The 21,874-nt window shown below is 30.3% G+C and overlaps 1 protein-coding gene across 1 annotated transcript; it reads left to right on the top strand.

The window, feature by feature from the left end:
- The first annotated feature begins 294 nt into the window (after nt 1-294).
- On the top strand, nt 295-21,820 carry LOC129921022 (uncharacterized). Its single transcript, XM_056002638.1, has 3 exons — nt 295-424; nt 4,869-5,022; nt 20,889-21,820. The coding sequence occupies exons 2-3, from the start codon at nt 4,869-4,871 to the stop codon at nt 21,449-21,451; spliced, it is 717 nt and encodes a 238-aa protein (XP_055858613.1). The 5' UTR covers nt 295-424; the 3' UTR covers nt 21,452-21,820.
- Nucleotides 21,821-21,874: the final 54 nt, after the last annotated feature.

Genomic DNA, 21,874 nt, shown 5'->3' with positions numbered 1-21,874 from the left:
GCCACAGTATAATATTTTTTTTTAAATTTTTTTACTGTGATTTGTATTCATTCCTCCCACCTACAGCACCTCGTCGTATCACCTGTATACCGCCACCCTATTCCTCTACAACATGCCAAACTTGATCCAAGCAAATAAAAATGAAAAAAAAAAAAAATCCACCTGAAGAAGATTAAGAGACAGAAAGCAGATGAAAGAGGATAAAGAAGAAAAAATAGAAAAAAAAAAAAATAATCAACCGTCATCATAGCGGCACGTATTGACCCAGCACTAATACACTGTTTGCCTATAAAACTATAAATGTATTGGTTATGTTATAAAGCCCCTATAAAACTCTCGGCCCATCGCAATTGACTTTTGTTTTCGTTTGTTAGTTACAACGTTTGGTTGTACCTGCTCGTGGTAAAACAAAATTCGCTTAAAGGTAAGAAAAATTCATCGGCGTTAAAGAACAAATTTATAAAAGGATTACCACATCAAATTTGAATCTGTGTGTTGTTGTTGGATAATTCAAGACCTCAAGGATTTAAATATTTGTGAATTGGTTTTAGCTTGGTTTTATTTTTTTCGTGATAAGTGAAAATATTCTCAAAAAAAAAAAAGTGCTAAGAACTCAAATGAACATAACGAACTGAAAAAAAGTGTTGCTTTACCAACAACATTGGTTAAAAAACAAACAAAAAACAATCAAGGAAATTACAATCCTTGTTAATAAAAGTGCTTATTTGGCAGTGGTAATTGAAAGACGTTTGTAACAAAAAAAAAAAAAAAAAATATGTGCCATGTAATACCTATAACTTAAAAAGGCAACGAAAAAAATTAGTATTATGGTTTTAATTTTGTTTATATAACTTTAATAGGAAATTGTGGTGATGTGAGGTTGAAAATATTTATAATGTATAATTTAATATATCAACGCTAAATGCATTATTCAGAAATTATCTTTTAATGGACATTTCCACTTAAACCCAAAGCTATAAGGAAATTTTATAACCGGCTTAATTATTTGAGTAAAATTCAAGTATTACGTTTTAGGTGATGTTAATACTTTTATTTGTGTTTTATTTAACCGATTATATTTGAGTGTAAAAAATATGTTTGTTTTTATACAAAAACCTATGTGTTTAGAAAAAACCGAACTTTTTTGAGCTTAAGTTTGATTTTTTGTAATATTATTTATTATTATTTTTTTTTTAATTTATTTTTTGTTCAAATAATTTTAAAAAAATTAACAATCAATAATGACAATATGGAATGTAAAAAAGTGGAATTCGCAATTCCGTTGATGTGACTCTTTTTCGAGTTAAGACTCAAGTCGATGAAATGTTTTTTTTTTTTTTTTTTCTTAAACATAAAACATTTTTGGGCTGAATAATTGTTTTTTTTTAAGCTACTTACTCTAAGGGTTTTGTAAAATAATGTTATTTATCCTTAATAATCAAAAAACATTTGGTTTTAACATAATTAAAAAAAAAAAAAAATAATTTATAATATGTTTTAAAATATTCAACTTTGTATTATGAAAAATTACTATACAAATAATTTAAAAATTTGTTAAAATATTTGAATGCAAAATAAACTAAAAAATAAAAATCAACTAATTAAAAAGTTTTATGTTCAAAATGTGTAACACGATTAGACTATTCTTAAATACATAATCTACAACACTTTATTATTATTAAATATCTTATTAACAGCTTTGTCACTCGTATTAGAATGTCTATTCAGATTCTCTTAATCGGAAATCAAACAAAAAACAGTTTTAAATTTATTATGAATCCTTTTGATACCATATAAAACTTTTTTCAAACTCAGAAATTATTTTAGAAATTTTGTAGAAATTGGATTTTACTAAAAAATGAGCACTTTATTAGTTTAAAATTATTCAAAATCGTTTTAGTATACATTTGTACATGTTTCACTATGCAGTTCAAATCACTAGCATAATAACCTTATAACTTATGTTAAAATATTTGTCAAATTCCACAGACAAGCGAACAACCAAAGAAATGATCTTTTTAAAACGAAATTGGCCTCATATTTTAAATTGTTAAAATTTTTAAAACTTATTATATACAAAGTTTAATATAAAATTTAGTACACATATGAGAAAAAAAAATTAAAAAAACATAAAATTCTGTCTTAAAAAAAATCTGAAAAAAGGATGCATTTATATTTCTTTTATTAAAATGCATTTTTACAGAAAAAAAAGGGGACAAGTCCAAATTTAAATTTTAGATGGAATAAAAAAAAAAAATAATTTATTCCATGAATGTTTTTAAAAAAAAATTGCATAGTTCCATAGTTTTTTTTATCAAGTTTTAGGTTTTAAAAAATATTTGTAAATATCACTGCGAATTTTTAAAGTTTGGATCTGCCTGAATAAAATTTATGGACCTGCCCCTTTTGATCCAAGGCTCTCAAATTTCAAAATTAAAAAAAAAAAATCAATATCCCGTTTTCAAAGATTTGATTTTTCGAAAAAACTTTTTCGTCAAAAGATAGATTTTGTCTTAAAGATAGATTTTGTCTAAGAAACTTAAACTTTTTCAAAATTAATACCAAAATACCCTTTAAAATTCTTCAAAATATGGCATCTTAAAGTCTGAAGATTCAACCTATCCGTATAGACTGTAGCTTTCTTGTACAGACCGACATCCTGACAGACAAGATTTATATGTGTGGATTGTTTGTATGTTTCTATACTGAATTGTCTAAAATTTGTTCTGAATTAAATAACTTGCTTGCTTCCGTTCTTTAAACTCTCAGTCATTTTGAGTTTAATACCTTAATGTCCTTTTTAAAATACTTATGAATTGGGATGATCCAGAATATACCAATTGATACTGATTATTGAGTATGGGTTGAACTTCTTCAGTTAAGGAGTTAAAGTTATCAAAAAGCATGTTATGCCCAACTGCTCGTACTGCTCATTTTGGTTAAAACCCTGAAATGAAAAGGAAAAAAAACTTGGGCCAATTTTTTTGCACTTATCAGCTAGTTTTCAGTTTTGAAATTTTTAAATTTTATTCGATACACTTTTTTGATGAGTTTCCAATTGGAAACTAAAAAAAATACTTTAAAATTAAATAACAAGTCCCTAATAAACAGATGCAATAAACTGAATGTCAACAGTTCTCCTACCAAATAATACGGTTAATGATCTGCTGGATTTGCTTCAATTTAGGGAGTTAACCATATAATTTTTTCAAATATTTAAAACAATTTTTTTTCGGGAAACTAAACGTACAAAATAATAAATGAAAACACGCTTAAAATTTAAACTAATCAATGAAAATATTTCCAACTATGTGCCAAAGTCTTGCCTCCTTTAACCTGTTTAACATTTGTGTTTGCAACATCAATTTTAATCAAATCTTACAAATCCACAATAATTCGTTTTCCATATTCATGTATTATGATTTAATTTCAATATGAAGCATATATATCAAAATCATATTAATGGAATAGCAATTTTATGTACAAGATTGCTTTTTTTTTCTTCAAAAAATTGTGCCACCATAAAAATCCTATTAATATGTGGCATCATCATCATACAGATAAAGTCGATTCGATTCAAATATCGATGTTGAACTCTGATTTAATAGATTGTTTTTCTCAAGATCGCCAATCGATTGATTTACTTTCGGTTTAACTTGTTTTGCTTAAAAAGATTTTTTTTTTTATTCCATCAGTTAGATATAAAGAATTTGTATCTTTATCTTTGCAAGATGAAGAAGATGATGATGATCAATAGTTCAGTTGCTAGCTGGCATAAAAAAAAAAAATGAAAAAAAAAAAACAAAATTAAATCATTATCATGCATTATACCGGTTATGGAAATCCTTGACATAAAAAATACAATTCAATGTACGACAACAACATCGTCGACAAAAACGACGATGAAGATGAAGAAGATTCACATTAAAAAATGTGTTTGGTTCAGAAACGATGATGATGATGACAACAACAACAAAAAAAAAAAAGCAAAAAAAAACTCATCATTTTTTAAATTAAAAAAAAGAAGAAATTATGTAAATTTTTTGATTTAACAAACCGCAAAGGGAAAAAAAAAACTTAATAAACTGTTAGGCAAAAGAAGTTGTTGCCTCTGAAAAGTTGGAATATAGTTAACAGTTTTCTTAATTACCATTAGCTACTGTATCCAATTGAGGGGTAAAGGTAAACGACATTCAACCAAACGATATGCGGCAAGTTATACAGGTAATAATATGACCATAACATGCGATTGCCAGGGAATTTGTTGCAACTTTTTTTTTTTTAATTTTTCTTGCTTCTATAGTGGACATGTTTTTTTTTTGAAATTTTTTTTTACCGTAAGATGGCACTTATTGGCAGTTTGACATTTTCACTTTATGTCCATTAACTGTCGTTTTCAATACAGGTTGACAGAAATGAAAAAAAAAAAGAAACCCAAGAGAAAATGAAATGAAAAAATGCATAGCAAAAAAACTTTGATGGGAATTAAGAAGAAACAATAAATGATAAAAATGCATAAAGTATAGTTATTGTGTTTGAAGCATGACAAAGAGATTTATTGATTGGTTTTTAATGTTCTTCAATTTGTAGGACAAACATCTTTTGATGACTTAATTTCCTTCAGATTTGTTCGCCAGATTTTTTGCGTAACAAAAAGGTTTTTGTCACTTTTATTTCTTAAAAACTTAAAATTAAGTAGTTGAAGCGTCACTAAATGTTGATTACACATTTTTAGACTTAAAAAATAAATTCAAATATTATACCAAGCTAATATCAATAGACTTTTTCATTCAGTATTTAAACATTCCAAAACTATGAGTAACATTATTAATTCGTTTATTTATTTATTATTTTTGTTTTAATTTTAGATGAAGGTAGCCCTAGTAGTGGCAGCATTCTGCATAGCAGCTTGCTATGCTGAACCAAGACCTGCAATAAGTCAGGCAAGAACAACAACAACAACAACTGCCACAAAACCAGGACGTTTTTTGTCTCTGCCTGATCCAGCGAAATGCGCTAAACGTAAGTTAATTTGTTGTATTATTTTTTTTTTTATAATGGGCGATATGAATAAAATACCTATTGTTTTTTTTTTCTAATTTATCAAGAGCAAGGTCAATGACTTTTAATTTTATTTAAATTATGACTATACGATTTATTTTAATAACCAAGGTTAAAGTTGTTATAATAAGAGAATTACTGATAAACTTTAATTTATATTCAAGAAAATAATTAAAAAGGCGGAAGTCAAAATAATCGGCGTTTTAGTCTAATTTATTAATTCTAATTCAAATAATTGAGTTTCATAACAAATTGAAATAATTTTCAGTTTTTTTAACTCTTTTGTTTTTTTTTTTAATTGCCTTTTTTTAAATTTTATTATGTAATATAATTTTAAATTTTGTCTACGTTATGGAAAGAAATTGAAAATGAATTCATTAAACTTCTGCTGACAACCCATTTCTATTGAAAATTCGTTAAAAAAAGACTATATATGTATATTTTCGCGATTTTGTTTTTTTTGATAGGTCAAAAATATTTCTGAGGCAATAAATGTTAGACAATTTTGTTAGCTTTTTGCATTCATATACCGAAATGGTGAACTATCAAATTTCTTCTTGGTCCAATTTGACCACTTGTGTTAATGTGGATTGTAAAGCTAAACTATTTGCTATGAAATAAAATTTTTCCTGACATTACTAGCATTTTCAAATTGTATTATGCATTTAATGATTACAAAAAGCATATAAAACTGCGATGCGAACTTTACTTTTCAAAAATGCATTATAGTTTATAGGAAAAAATATGCATAATTATGGTTTTTTTTTTCCTATTATAAATTTTTGAAAAACAAAGTTCGCATCTCAGTTCTTTTGTTTCACTTTGAATGCAAATAAATAAATATATCCTACAGAAACCAATCGAATAATTTATTCATGAAAGAAATATGACCTTTGTTATTAATTATAAACTACCTATTGATAAACAAGTGATGCTATAGGTTAATGGAGGTAGTTTTATGATTATTTATTGCAAAAACATAAGGGGAAACAAAAGGAAAAATTTAAATTAAATATCGATTAATTTAACTGTACACCATACACTTGCTATGTATAATTTTTACCAAACATGGGGTCTTTTGTTCTTTCTCTTAACTTAATAAGATTTGCGAATAACTAAACAAATATACTAATCTTCTCCTTTGTGTAAAGATTTACTTGATTTTCCACTGCATTCTGTTTAGTAAATTATTTTTTTTTTTAACAAAAGGAATTAGAAAAAGCAAAATTGATAATATTTCTTAACAACAATAAAATAAACTAAAAACCACTAATATAGTTTCTGAATGAACAATATTATATTCGTGTATAAGTTATGGATTTGTTTATTATATGAACTAAAAAAAACAGTTTTTGTACTTTTTGCTCAGTGAAGTGAGCTCTTTTATTGATCGAAGTAAACTCAATTATACATATTTTGTTGGCCCGAAAGAAACCTAATTTTATTGTTATGTTGTTAGTGTTGCTGACTGTAGTACTGCTGACTTCATATTCCTGGAATTCCCACCTGTGGGAACCCTCGCTGCAGTCTGGTCACTGGCTCGTGTTGACTGGGGTCGACAACATGTTGTGTCAGCTAAGTTGTGTCGCGCGTGTTGTTAGCGACGACAACTTATACTGTGATAACTCCTCCCTTCTTAAATTCGACTGTCCTCAGTCGACAAATAGAGCACTGGTATTTTGTTTTGGTCCATATGATCTTTCTTTGGTTCTTCTTTGATTTGTATGACTTTCTTGGTTGGAATGATTATTTTGACGATTATTGCTAGTATGGAAAGTATTAGGATGGTCGAAAGGCTATAGTTGGCGATTTTATGGATGTTTGCATCGCTTTGGATTTTCTTTAGATGCACCGTGTTGTTGATGTGCAGTTCTTTGAGCATTTCCATTGTGAGAATCTCCTTGTAGGTTTTTGTTGAAAAGTTCTCATGCAAGATTGCAGGTAATGGCTTTCCTGCTGGAGTCTCCTTTGATAGGTATTCCTGCCCATCTATAACTATTGATATGTTGCTGTATTGCACAATGAAGGAGCCAGTTAGATTTACTTTCTTATTTTCCACCAGAATAGAGCCGTTGAATTGGTTGAGTAGTATTGTTCCTGGGTGTATTTCCTCTACAGTCGGGATATGCTGGTTGTTGATTTCGTCGCAGTTTAGTTGTTTACTTTGGATTAGGTTTCTTGTACAATTGTCGTTTTCTAAATTTATAATTTCGTTTCTTTTACAGATAGTTAGATTGTTGCAAGTATTGCATTTACTTTTTACACCATATATTTTATTGTTACAATTTAATATGTTCTCATAATTTATTTTAATTACATTTTTATTTTGTTTAATAGGTTTGATTAGAATTTTTGTACAAATCTCTGTTCCCGTTGTGGGAATAGTTATTATATAAAGTAAATTTGTATTATTGGAGGCTATTTTTACATTCGAAAATTCTAGTGCCTCTTCTAAGTTAATGAATGGTACATTTTGCTTATTAAATTTTTCTTTGACAATTTCGATTTCGGAATTAGATAAAATAAATGAATTTATTATGTTATTTTTTGCCCAAAGTAGAGCGTATTCTATATTGATTATTTCTTCTTTTATGATTTGTACTTTGAACTTAATGTCTAACAGAAATTCGTTTTTTTGGATTGCATTAAGTTTAGTAATTTCTACTAAATTGTTTGTTATATTGCTTATTTTATTTATTTTTTTTGTTAATACATTATTAATAATGATTTGTTTCTCATTATTTTGTAATAATTTTTGTGTGTGTGCTTTTATAATTCGGAAATCCTCGTGGTCCGGAGTACCGGCCAACCATTTCCATGCACTTCCTAAGAAGTTCATTGATCTCGGATTTCTATTGGGTTTTAAATTATTTAGGGATTTGAGGACTTCGGATATTTGGTGGGACAGGTAGGGAAGACTGGGATCGGATTTATTGACTTGATGGTCTATGTCGGCTTGGATATTCGTTAAGATCTCCTCGTATTGGCCTAGGTCGATGACGTGGATAATTCTTAACGCGCCGATTTGTAATTTTGCTGGGCCCATGTTCGTGGCTACAATTTTTGAATTGGAATAATCCAAAATTTGTATTTCGCTTAGCACACCGCAAAGGAAAAATCTGAAAAAGTTAATTCCTAATGTTATTTTTGTGGACTATTTTGCCTGAATTTGTTAGAACTGTGGTTGATTTGTCTTCTTTAACAATCTCTTTTCTAAATCTGGGGGTTAATTTTGTTCCTAGCCTTTTATTAATTTTGATATAAATGGTTTCACCAGGTGAATATGTTTTTAATTCTTGTCTTGATTTATTATGGGTTTGCAAATCTTTACTCTGCTTCAATCGGAGGTTTTCAATATTTTCCTGTCTTGCTGATTCGAATTGCTTCGGATCTGTTGTAACAGTCCTACCGAAGAATACTTCGATTGGTCTTTTATTTGTAACAGAATGAATAGAGTAATTATATTCGTATACAGAGCAATCAAGAAGTTGATCAAATGGCATTCGAGGTCGTTCAGCTTTTAAACAACGCATTATCTCAGAGAGTGTCGAATGGAATCTTTCTATTTGACCGTTTACCGAACTGCTGTAAGGAGGGGTGGTATAAATTTGGATTCCTAACTGATCTTGAAGCATGAAGGATATTGTTGCTGAATTGAATGATTTTTCGTTGTCGAAAATTATTTTTTTCGGTACGCCGAAGGAAAATATGAGCTGCCTTAAAGGTTCAATTATATCGAATATAGCTTTTGATTTAATAATTTTTACTTGCGCATATTTTGAAAATTTGTCTATTGCAGTGAGTATCTGTTTTGAATCTGTTGAGTAAATGTCAATATGAACTATATCGCCTGGAAATTGTGGAATTGGGGTTTCTTGAATTTTTGGTTTATTAGGATGTCGTTCATATTTTTGTTCTTTGCATATTCTACACTGTTTAATAATTTCGGAAATTCGAGCGTTCATCTTTGGGAAATAATATTTGAAAAGGAGTTGAATTTTGTTTTCTTTAGCGTTCCTATGGGCTCTATTGTGTTCTTTTAAGATTTCTTCATTCTGATCAATTACATTTGTGAGGTCGGTAACCTGTGTTTGAGTGAAACGAATTCTAAAAGTTTGATAGTGAAGCGGATACATTTCTTGAACTCTTCCCATAATTGATTCGTTGGTATAAAGACCATTGATAACACTTGGGTTTAAGACTCTTTTAAATATTGAAATTAACTGGTCTATGGTATAATCTGGTTGTGTGAATATATGTCTATGGTAGGTTGGGAAAGGGATTTTAAATTCGTATTTTGTTTCTTTGCCAATGAGAAGAAAGATTTGATTTTTAAAAACGTTAACTGGGCTTTCAACACTAGGGATTAAATTATGCGACGAGCTTTGGTCACTATGTTGAGATGCGGTAAGTGAGAATACTTCGGAGTTTTGTGGAGCACGCGATAGTGCATCTGCGACTACGTTGCTTTTCCCTGGTTTGTATATAATTTTGTGGTCGTATTCTTCAAGGATTTCTTTCCAGCGTTTCATTTTCGAATTGTTATTCTTGTTACTCATAGCGTATGTAAGCGGCTGGTGGTCTGTATAAATTTTAACATGAGCTGTTCCGTATAAATAATTTCTGAAGCTGTCCAATGCCCAAATGATGGCAAGCATTTCTTTTTCGTTGACAGCATAATGTTCTTCTGTCTTGTCTAATGACCTTGAAATGAACATTATTGGTCTGTCATCTTGCGAGAGAACTGCACCGATTGCGTACTCTGATGCATCGGTTGTGAGTTCGAAACTTTTTTTAAAGTCAGGGTAGGCGAGGATTACATCTTTAGAAGTAAGGGATTTTCTAAGTTTGTTAAAAGCTTCTATTGCTTCGGTGGATAGTGAAATTAAAACTTTGCTCGATTTGAATTTTGAAATGTGGCCCTCTTTGCCGCGTAACATTCTCGTTAATGGTTTTGCTAATTTAGCATAATCGTGAATGAACCGTCTGTAATATCCGGCCAATCCTAAGAATGATCGTAATTCTTTTAGGTTTTTTGGAATTGGGAAATTTGCTATTGCTTGAACTTTGGAAGGGTTTGTCGTTAGACCTTTTGACGATACAATGAAGCCCAAAAATTCTACTTCTTCTTTGAAGAAGTGGCATTTGTCTAGTTGTACCTTCATGTTTGCCTCGCATAGTGTGTGTAGTACTTTTTCTATGTGACATGCATGGTCTTTTTCGTTTTGACTAAATATAATTATGTCATCGATGTAGACATAACATATTTTACCGATGTAAGCGCGCAGAATGTCGTCAACTGCACGTTGGAAAATGGATGGCGCATTCTTAAGTCCGAAGGGAAGTCGGGTGAATTCGTATTTGCCTCCGTTAATGGAAAAAGCTGTTTTCTCCGTATCGGAACGTTTTAGGGGAATTTGGTGGAAACCACTTTTTAAATCGAGAACTGAAAAAAATTTACTTTGACCTAAATGGGATAATATTTCGTTAATTTCTGGGATGGGGTAACGATCAGAGATAGTGACCTCGTTTAATTTTCTGTAATCAATTACAAGTCTGAAGTTCTTTTTTCCTGATGAGTCGGGTTTTTTTGGTACAATCCACACAGGTGAATTGTATGGGGATCGAGAAGGTTTAATTATATTGTTTTCCAAAAGCTCATTTATCTGTTTTTCCACTTCATCTTTTAATGAGGCGGGGTAAGGGTAATATTTCGAGTATACTGGGGAATCTGTGTTGGTGCGTATTTCTCCTATGACTCTTGTTGTGTATGTAAGTTTTTCATTTGGATTAGCGAATAGAGGTTTGAATTTTTGAGAGATAGTGGCTATAGTTTTTTTCTGCGATTCTGACATATGGTCAATTTTTATACCTATGGGGTTTACGTATTGTGACTTAAGTTGTTTAATTCGAATTTTAGTTTTGCCTAAAATTGACATAAAATTATCTTTTGTATGAATAACTGCATGTAAATTTTTAAGACTATCATTTCCCAAGATCCCATGAAAAGATTTAAGGGTTGGGAGAAGGTAGAATTTCAGTTTGACGTCATTTAAATTAAATAGGTTAACGAACGTGTGTTTCGTTATTTCAATGTTACCTGCAATTGATTTTGCCAAAAATGTTTGTTCGTTTGGAAGAGGTTTCTCTACCAAACATGGTTGGATGTAATTTTTACTCGAGCCTGTATCAATTAGAAAATTTAGTAGTTGTCCACTCTTCGTTCTGCATTGAAAATATGGCAGCGAAGAGTCATTTAACCTAAAAAATGAATGTCACATTCATCGGCTTCGGGTTCCTGATCTTCAATCTGTTCTTGCATATAATTATAAAGATCGGGATCGTTTTCTGCTTCTTGTACGTTTGGTTGTTGGTAGAAGGCATAAGCATCGTTAGGAGAGATATATCCAGTTGGCTGCAGGGTGAAATCTGGAGGTATATTTGAAGATGATGGAACTGGATTTTCAGAATTTATATGAAAATTCCTTTGGATTTTCTGAGGTACCATATTTTGAACTGAAGGGTTGAACCCTTGTGTCCTTTTACCAGCGTATTTAAACGGTTGGGGACGGTTCTGGTAGTTTACGGCACCAGAGTGGATAGTTGATGTCTCCATTGGTTCCGGTTTGGGTTGGGGTTTGGGTGGGCGTGGAGGAGCAAAATTGGGAAAATTATAGTTAGGTTGTGTTTGTGTATAGTTAGGGTAATTAGGATTGGGGTAGTTATAATTAGGGTACGTGTAGTTGGGGTAGTTGGGATAATTTCTTTGCTTATTTTGGTAAGCAAGATTAGGGATACTGTTGTTAGGTTGTGGCAAGTAGGCAATTTCTGGATAGAAAGCATTTTGTTGTGGTGTTCTCCTATTCTGTGCATATCCGGTGGACAATGTTGGTTGTTGTCGTCTATTTTGGAATTTTTGATAGTTTCCTAAATGTTGCTGATTTTGATGGTTGCTCGCATATTGGGAGCGAAATTTTTGATTTTCCAGTTTTTGGCATAAGTTTAAGGCTTCTGGGAGGTCCGACGGCTCTTTCATGCCTAGGAGTCTTGGAAGATCTCCGTTTAGGCCTCTAATGAAAGTATCCAATGCCTTGTCCCTGTAGTTGCTAGTCAACAGAGAGATGGCCTCTTGACCAACGTCCATGCAGGAAATCTTATTTAGGAGGAGTGACAAGTGTTTATATACCGATTGGTAGAACTCTTGCACTGAAGAATATCCTTGAACAAGAGATGTCATTTGGTACTCTAAAGTACCCAAATCTCTTTTATCCGCATAGTGTAAGGTTAGACATTTGGAAATTGCTCTCCAGTCTAGTGGGGTATTATACGACTCCAATACGGCGTCTGCATCACCAATAATTTTATTACGAATTATACTCAAGATACCGTAGAACTTTGGTGTACCTTGGAGAGGTTCATAAATTTTTAAGATACGTTCTACACTTTTACGCCAGGAGCTGAATTCTCCTGACTTACCCGAAAAATCCCGCAAGGATCTTACGACATCGGGTATCTTATCAAGTTCTTCCAAATTGTTCAATAATTCGGGGCGAATGGCTTGGTCCCGTGTAGGGACAGCATCAAAGTCTGGCCTAACTATTGAATTAACTACTTCAGCGATAATATTTATTAATTCCGGAGAAGCGATAAAGGCAGGTTGAATAGGTGGTGGTGGTCGATTCCCTTGTGGTTGTGGATTTGGAGGGGGTATATTCAAATTAGGGGGGTTAATAGGTGGGGGAACTAAATTATTGTTTTGGTTTGCCATGTTGCACTTTTTATGTTTATATATTTTTCTTAAAAACTATTTATTCTTGATTTAAAATTTTCTACACTTTTGTGAAGATAATATTTTTGAAATATAAAAAATATTTATTCTTGGATTTTTTGTAATATAAAAATTTGTTTCTTTTTTCGCTTGTTGCGTAATTATTTCTTATTTAATTTGTGTCACCTTTTTTTTTGTAATAAATTCTTATATAAATTTATTTATATATTTTGTCGTATTATTTTAATATATTTTGAATTACTGCGTAATTATTTCTTATTTAATTTTTGTAACTTTTTTTTGTAAATTCTTATATAAATTTATTTATATATTTTGTCGTATTATTTTAATATATTTTGAATTAATTAAATTAAAAATAATTTTCTTTTGAGAAAAAAAATTTTTTAAAAAAATAATAAACTTCCTTACGCTATTATGATTGTAATTATCATCTTCCTTATGTCCTGGGCGGCTGGTAAATAATTTCACCTCCTTTTTGCTGGTTGCTACTGGGGGGCCTCTTTTCCTCAGGGGAGTTACGCACTGTCTTAGTTCACTTTTTGTGTGTTTTAATCCACTTTTTATCCACTTTTTTTTTTTATTTGCTTTTAGTGTCTTAGTTCACTTTTTGCATTTAGTGTTTTAATTCACTTTTTTTTATTTTTATTTGCTTTTAGTGTCTTAGTTCACTTTTTGCATTTAGTGTTTTAATTCACTTTTATTTTTTTTTAACTTTAACCGGGTTTCACTTATTTTATTTAAGTTTGCACGGGTTTTCAGTAAACGGTTATTTATTCCGCGATAATCTGCTCGGGCGCCAGTTATGGATTTGTTTATTATATGAACTAAAAAAAACAGTTTTTGTACTTTTTGCTCAGTGAAGTGAGCTCTTTTATTGATCGAAGTAAACTCAATTATACATATTTTGTTGGCCCGAAAGAAACCTAATTTTATTGTTATGTTGTTAGTGTTGCTGACTGTAGTACTGCTGACTTCATATTCCTGGAATTCCCACCTGTGGGAACCCTCGCTGCAGTCTGGTCACTGGCTCGTGTTGACTGGGGTCGACAACATGTTGTGTCAGCTAAGTTGTGTCGCGCGTGTTGTTAGCGACGACAACTTATACTGTGATAACTTATATTACGTCCTAAGTTTAGAGGCTGGAGCTATCTATTGCACAGGGGTTCACAGGTCATTTGTTCAGTGTTGAATTAAATTCATTGAGTTAGCAACTATTAATATCATTTAAAAACTATAGTCAATACCATAAATAAAATTGAAAATATCTGTAACTGTGAGATAGTGTCCCCAGTGACATTAAAAACATTTATGTACAAAATGAGCCCAACCAATCAATACCACGGTATTCTTAAAAACTGTGAGATCATTAGAGTAGGTTGTAGTTGTATACATTCCTTAACTTTAAGTTAAAGTTTGATTTGGTATTCGCATTACAAAAGACTAGCCGTATATTTCAAAGTGGTATAGATTTAAACCACAAATCAAGAATTTGGCAGTGTCATTTTCCCGATAAATTGAAATTCAATGCTGAACACTGACACTAAGTGAACATTCTTATACCTTTTAGTTAAAAGTCTTGATCTTAATTCATATTAGACCAAATTAAGTCAAGTATTTAAACTTTTTTGATCATTTGATGACACTTTGTAAAAGTTTGGAGAATTTTGATTTGTATTTACCTTATAACTCTGTCAGTAGAAAAATATGCTCTTTTTTAACCAAAAATACGTTCTTGGATTTCAAAATAAATACAGTGTAGATATGTTTAAAATATTCAATAAAAATAACATGTATAAATCGATGAAAAATTAAAATTGGTGTAAAATTAAAATAGATTGAAAACTGATGAAACTAAAATTCAGATTTTGGGTTTGGTATAGGTATATTGAAAAACAACTATGCCGTTTTAATTTGCCTAGCAACATCTAAAATCCGTACTATCGAAGGAAAAGATTCATTCATTAACTTTTTTTTCTACCAGTCTATTCTCATTTATATGATTGTAAGGTAGACTGACGTTGTTTTTGTAATAAAGCATATGTGTCATTAACATTTTTACACAACCAAAACCGATCGATTAAATTTTTTGAAAAATTATTTTCAATAGGGGAACAAAAAAAGGTTTAAGTTTGTTTTTTTTTTTAGTATAAACTAATTTGACTAGTATATATGCATCTATTCCCATCAGTACGTTACTCGAACCCAACAACAAATTCTCTTTTATTTAGTTCATTATAAATAAAATAAATACAAAAATGTTTATACATCTCAACTATTAAAGTATTCTCAGAGAGCAAATTTCTATTTTTGCCTCTTAATTAATAAAATTCTCCATTTATTTATTACTCATCGTCGTCATCATCCGGCTTAATTTAATTCCAACCATCTGTGTCTTAAAATAAACTATCATATACCATATATTCCTCTCTCTATCTTTCAACCATTACGTTGCACGTTTTTCTAATAAAATAGATTTTCCGTCAACAAAAACTAGTTGGCTGCATCATCGTCTCTTTAATTGTGGGTGTAACATTACCACCTTCGAGGAATTCCCACATCATCATTTTTTTTTAAACGTAAATAAACGAATGTATAGAAATATATACAATAGATCCGGAACTAAAGATTTTTCTTACATATAAAATATATGCAATAGCGTCATTTTAATCAAAAACCATTAAACATAGAATAAAAGCTATCTGACTATCATGACTATGAATTTAATTAATAAACATTAACTACTCATTGTTGTTGATGCAATGATTTTCTATATTTTGCCTCGAGCTAGGTTAAACTGCTAATCAACCAGGGGAAGATGTTTAACTCCTAAGTGTGAATTATGAATTTGTCAAAAATAGAAAACTCTTCAAAACAAAATAGCATCAAAATGCAAAAAGTGAGAAACAATTTACTGTTTAATTGGTTTTATATCCAAACAATAATTCAAATCAATGGAAATCTAATCCAAAAAAAAAAATGTATAATTTTCTGTCCAACTTGAGTGACAAGTTGACAACTGCTGTCAATGCATTTTCCACTATATGGCGTTAGAAATACAATTTCACTTTGTTAAAATTAATTAAAAAATCAGAATGCGTATTCATTAAAAACAATCAGACAAATGCTGCGATTAACTATAAATTTCGCTCTCACCTTCAAGACATATATAAATTCAAGTTGGTGAAGTCACTGCCACCATATTCAACTTTGTCACCTATAGTTTTACCATTTTTTTTTATTTTTTTTTGCTTTTCATTTTCATTGTTGTTATGTGTTTTTTTTTTTTTTTATATTTGGCTCATCTTAATAAATGATAATTTACTATTCAAACAACGTACTTGACCATAAGTCATATTGACCTGGTTGTATACATTGGAACACGTTATATATTTAATGTATGTATGTGGTTTTTGATGTAATCCATTATGGTGATTAGATGAAATAATTTTTATTGATGAACGTGTATCTATTTGATTTTTTTAATATGATTTGTATTTGAAATTTACACAAAAATGTGATTGGAATTTTTTGAACTTTCGATTTCAAGTTTTTGCTTAATGTGGGAATTTTTATTTTTTTTTTTTGTTAAATGATGACACCTGTTTAATTCTGTTGGCACCGTTGTTTTTTTTTTTTGTTCAAAAAGATAATTGCATCAAAGATTTATTTTATGTGAACAAAAGTCAATTAAGCTTAAAAAAGTTTTAATAAAACACTTGTTGGTAAAGTCAACAAAAGATAAACAATGTTACAAAAATGTCAAAAATATGATAAATATCATTTTGATTTTATTTTTGTCAGTTATTTTTATGATTGAATACGATTTTTTGCCTTATATATGTTCAAATAAAAAAAAAAAAACTAAAATCGAGTTCGCTTATCAGCTCTTTTGTTTCATATTTTTGTTTGATATTGGTTTCTCATTTTTATAATTTTTGAGGATGAAGGGAATCGCAAGGTAGATACTGCTTAGGTTGAGCAGTTATATAGATACAATATTGATAAATAAAATATTTTCGAAAAATTATTATATAACGAATTCAGTCTATGATCTTAGATAGATTTGTTCATTGCGAAAGGGCTTCTTTTTTCAATTAGAACACTTTCGAAAATGACTCTTATTAAATTAAGGTATTGCTTATTTATAAAAAAAAGTTATCTTCTACAATTTTATAATAAAGGAAAAACCCAAATCCTGTTTACTGAATGGAAGTACCGTAAACTTAAACTTTTATTTAAATGTTAAACTCCAGTAGTTAACATTACACTTTTCCCATCTTCAACTTTAAACGATGTGATTAAATCTATTCTCAAGCGGAAAGAAAAAAAAAAACGTGATATCATTTCTTTACTTATTTAAAATCTTTCTAAGCTAATTTACAACATTTACTCACGCTATACAGAGTACACTCAATGCATGGTTTAATTACTCACGGCATAACATTAAAAATGTAGTACTTCACACGGAACTTGAATTTAAAACTCAACCTATAAAGGCTAAATGTTCAAACACAAAATAATAAGAAATATACTATGTATGATTTCACAATATTGAGCAATGTTTCTTTGTTATAGAAAAGCAAGGTAAAATGGACTTTTAAAGCCTATTTAACTAAATATACATACTTAAATGATCACAATTGGGTGATAACATTTTTATGTATATTTAAACTCTATTAACTAAAAAATATGATGAGTGAAACATATAAAGGTGTTTACTACTTTTGAGACTAAATTAAGTCAGACCTATGAATTATTAATGAAGTGTAAGAAATAATTCATGGGCAAAGTAATTTATATATATATTTTTTTCTTCTTCATTGTAATATTTCAATGTCTAGATCAGATGATCACTGTGGCGTATGAGGAATATTTTGTTTGTTGTTTTTTTTTGATTGAAAAAAGGAAATGTTTTGAAATTGAAGACGTTTTCAAAATCACTTCATGATTTGATATCATAGAGTTATCTTACCGTAACAAGTCATAAAGCACAAAGAAAACACAATGTTGGGATAATTTGTTGTTCGTGTACTTTAGAAATTTGTACTGTGAAGCACATATAAACTGCACAAACCAAGTTGTTCAACTCTGGGAGCATAGATGTGACAGGAAGGAAATTCCACAGTAAAACGTTTTTATATTAAAAGTGTATAACTGTAAAATTAGCAGGTTTTAAACCTTTAAACAACATAGTTAAACTATACGAGAAATATTTAAAATTTAAAATCGAATCTCTAAAATTATTTAATGGCTTGCAAAACTATATAAGATTTTTTTTTAAATAAAATTAAAAATTAAAAAAAGGATTACAAAGGATCCCCTTTCTTATAAATTTAACCAGATACAAACTTTAAAGAGTCGCAGTAATTACTAATATTTCTTATCTAACCTAAAACTTGATAAAAAAAAATTGCATATTTTATATTAGATAGTTATTACTGCGATTTTTTAAAGTTTGGATCTGCCTAAAAATGGAGCTGCATCTCTTCTGATACAAAGTAATCATTTATAAATCACTCGTGGCAGTGAGCGTGAATCAGTTACGGTACGGGAATTTTGCCTTAACCTAGACTGTTGATATAGAAATGTCTAAAAATAGCCATATCTGTTTTTTCTTCGGAGCTTCTACTTTTTCGCTAGATTTGCGCTGTAAAATATTACTCCAACCAGTAAATTTTTTTTTATATTTTCTCTGTTCTTGTTTTTAAGAAAAATTATATCAATTAAGGATCTCTGCTCGATATTTTTTTTTGTCAAATTACATCGCATGTGATTATATCTATTATATCCAAATCAAATCAAACACACCAAATATGTACTTCAATTATAAACGGTTATAAACTGTCATTCTCTGCTTCAAATAACATATAATGAGTGCGTTCAACGCATCAAAGGAACAAGAAGAAATATTTAGAGATCTAAAGTGGATGACGGAAATAATTGATTGATTGGTTGACTTTTTAAGATGTAGACTAACATTTGTACAATTGACAGTTTCCATGAATTAAGCTATATATTTGTCAATATTTACTATCAAAATTGTTCAATTAAATAACTTAAATATGGCAGAAATAATGGCCTGTCATATATTCCTGGTTTAATGTTAATTATTTCAGGATAACTTGTGGTTTACTTTGGTATTTTGGGAGAAATAAAATGAGTGCATTTAGATCTTTTTTTTTTTTTTGAATATTTTCAAATGAATTCAAAGAAAGAAAATGAAATGAGTGCATTCAGCACACAATTTCAATAATTTCAAATGAAATCAGAAGTAAAAAAATCGAAAAAATGTATAATGCTATGTCAACAAGAAGTGAAGTAATCTTTACTGAGTCTGTTCAACCAGTTTAAGAGATAAAAAGAACTACAAAATAGCTGCAAAATGTCAAAATGTAGCTACCCTTCAATGTTAGAAAAAACTTCAACTTACAATTAGTTGAGAAGAAACTTTGCAGACAATTTTTATTTCACAAGCTTAACTTAGAGGGAAAAAAAGTTCTTCTTCAGATTTTATTGTTGTTAATTTTTCCAGAAGTTTATTTTTTCTTCTGTTGAATTTAAAACAGATTGATTTATGATAGCGCAGTTGAAAGGTATACCTACCTTATTTCACCACAATATAAGAGCCAAAGAAAAACTTCTATTGCAACAAAATTTTGTGTTGCCAAACACAATAAACAAACAAAAAAAACCTAACAACAATACAACAAAAATGAAGATTTTTCCCTCTATTGTTTGTTTGTTTTTTTTTTTTTTAGTTTGTTGTATAGTTATTTTTGAATAGAAAAAATCGACATAAAGGCCAGGTTAGACACGACATGGTCGGTGCCGACGACCGACATGAGATAAGGAGTCACCATCATTACTTCAGGATGACTACAGAGACATAGATATTGTATCTTTTTTTCTTAAAGCATTTTTCCACGTCTACATTTTATTTTATTTTTTTGGTTTGTTTTTGTTGTTTTGCAAAAAAAAAAAAAAAAAAAAACATTACATAACCGTCGTCGTCGACGTCGTTGTTGTCGTCTCCATGGATGGCATGGAAACCAGCTTTAAAGCAGTTCAACAGAAAAAAAAAAACTTGTTTCTTCCTAACATGCCATGGGCAAGATCTACAGATCTCTGAGTTTATTTTTTTTTTTAGCTTTTTTTTTGTGAAGATGATGACGATTGGCTCCAAGGGGGTTATTTTAATTTAAGCACCAACCGGTGCCCGGTACAAAACGGTTTAATTGAATTTTCTACACTGACCTTCTGAAATGTTGCGAGACCTGGCCAAAGTAGAGAGGGGTTATCAAGCTATGCAAGATATATCGACTTGGTCAATGGTTAAGTAACTTGTGCATCTGCAGACATTTTATCACTCTGATTGATGAGTGAGATGTATCTTTTTTGTTTTCATTTCTTCCAAAGCCACACCCAGGAATTCAAAAAAAAAAAAAAAAAATCCCCCCATTGGCATTCTCATTAATTTAAAATTCAAAAAAATCAAGCTTTTCTGGTCTCCCACTTGATGGTTGAAGCAAAGGAGAACCTGTTACACAGAGGGAGATTCTTGGTCCTTAGGTAACTGTTTATTCCAGATTCAAAGAAAGCGAAATGCTGCTACTGCCTCGTGACACACACACTCAAATATAGTTAATAAAAAAAACCTCTTACGTTTTTTTAATGCACCAGAAACCTGGTAACACGAAGTGCAACTTAAAATGAAAAAAAAAAAAAACACAGCCTTTAGGTTTGGAAATAGTTATAGCCAGCTTGTAATCTGTGCAAGAGGAGGAAAAGTGGGTCAATGCATTTATTGAACTGCCATTACATTGCGTAAAGAGACGCCTTGTGGCACTCTAGCTTGGCTTAATAATACCACTTTAGAGGCTTTAATGAAGTTTCAATGATGCCATTTGATGATGGCGACTTTTGTGATGGGGGTTACCTTAATTGACATTTTAATCTTTAGAGCTCCATCATTACCTATATCATCATTATTTTGGAATGAACCATGACTAAAAGTTGCTTTTTTTTATTTTAATTACAGGACCAAAAGAATTCTCATACCGTGGTAAGAACATGTTCTTGACCAGCCACGTTCCATCATTGGCCAACAGGAAGGTCGATTGGTTGGACGGACGTAACTTGTGCCGTGAATACTGCATGGACTTGGTTGCCTTGGAAACACAAGAGAAAAACAATCTAATCTTCCGTGTTATCCAACAAAACGATGTACCATACATCTGGACAGCTGGACGTATCTGCGATTTCGCTGGTTGTGAAAATCGTCCCGATTTGGAACCAAAGAGCGTTTATGGATGGTTCTGGTCTGCAACTCGTGAGAAGATCCAAGCTACAAACAGGATTCCACAAGGATGGGGATACAACCCTTGGTCCCAGACTGGACACAAGAAGCGTCCACAACCAGACAATGCTGAATACGATATTAACCAAACCAAGGAACAATGCTTGTCGGTGTTGAACAATGTGTACAATGATGGTATTGCATGGCACGATGTTGCTTGCTACCACGAGAAGCCAGTTATCTGTGAGGATAACGAAGAACTGCTGCGTTATGTTGCTGCCACAAATCCAGGAATCCGTCTATAAGAATTTTGTCGTTAATTTTTGGATAGTGTGTGTGTTCTTAGTCTTAGATTTTATTACTTAATATTATTTTTTTCGAATTTTTATTTTTTATTTTTTTGTTTTTGTAAAATCTTTTTTTAATTCCTCCTCGATACTTTTGTACTTTTTTTTTTCCACGAGAGGGTTTTTTAAACAAATTTTTAAAATTTAATATTTTATAAATTATGTGTAGAAGAATATTTTTAGTAAATATTCTTAAGGCCCAATTGTGCAATTTTAAGGGAATACGAACGAATTTTGATTAAACATCATTTATAAAAGAGGAGGTATGCATCTTATATAGGTTTTCAATTTCATCTTTACCTACCTTATACTGTTGTTTTTTTTTTCTTTTTATTTTGTTTAGTATGAATATTTATTTTCTTTTTTTTTTTGTTTTAATTG

This window comes from Episyrphus balteatus, chromosome 1, assembly GCF_945859705.1.
Source record: "Episyrphus balteatus chromosome 1, idEpiBalt1.1, whole genome shotgun sequence".
Taxonomy (NCBI): Eukaryota; Metazoa; Arthropoda; class Insecta; order Diptera; family Syrphidae; genus Episyrphus; species Episyrphus balteatus.
The sequence above is the reverse complement of the archived record's forward strand: the minus strand, read 5'-3'. Positions and strand labels throughout refer to the sequence as shown.

Bases quoted from the DNA above. Each gene is read 5' to 3' on its own strand.
- LOC129921022 (XM_056002638.1), top strand. From the start codon at position 4,869: ATGAAGGTAGCCCTAGTAGTGGCAGCATTCTGCATAGCAGCTTGCTAT. The intron at 5,023-20,888 runs GTAAGTTAATTT...TTTTAATTACAG, and splicing joins TCCAGCGAAATGCGCTAAAC to GACCAAAAGAATTCTCATAC.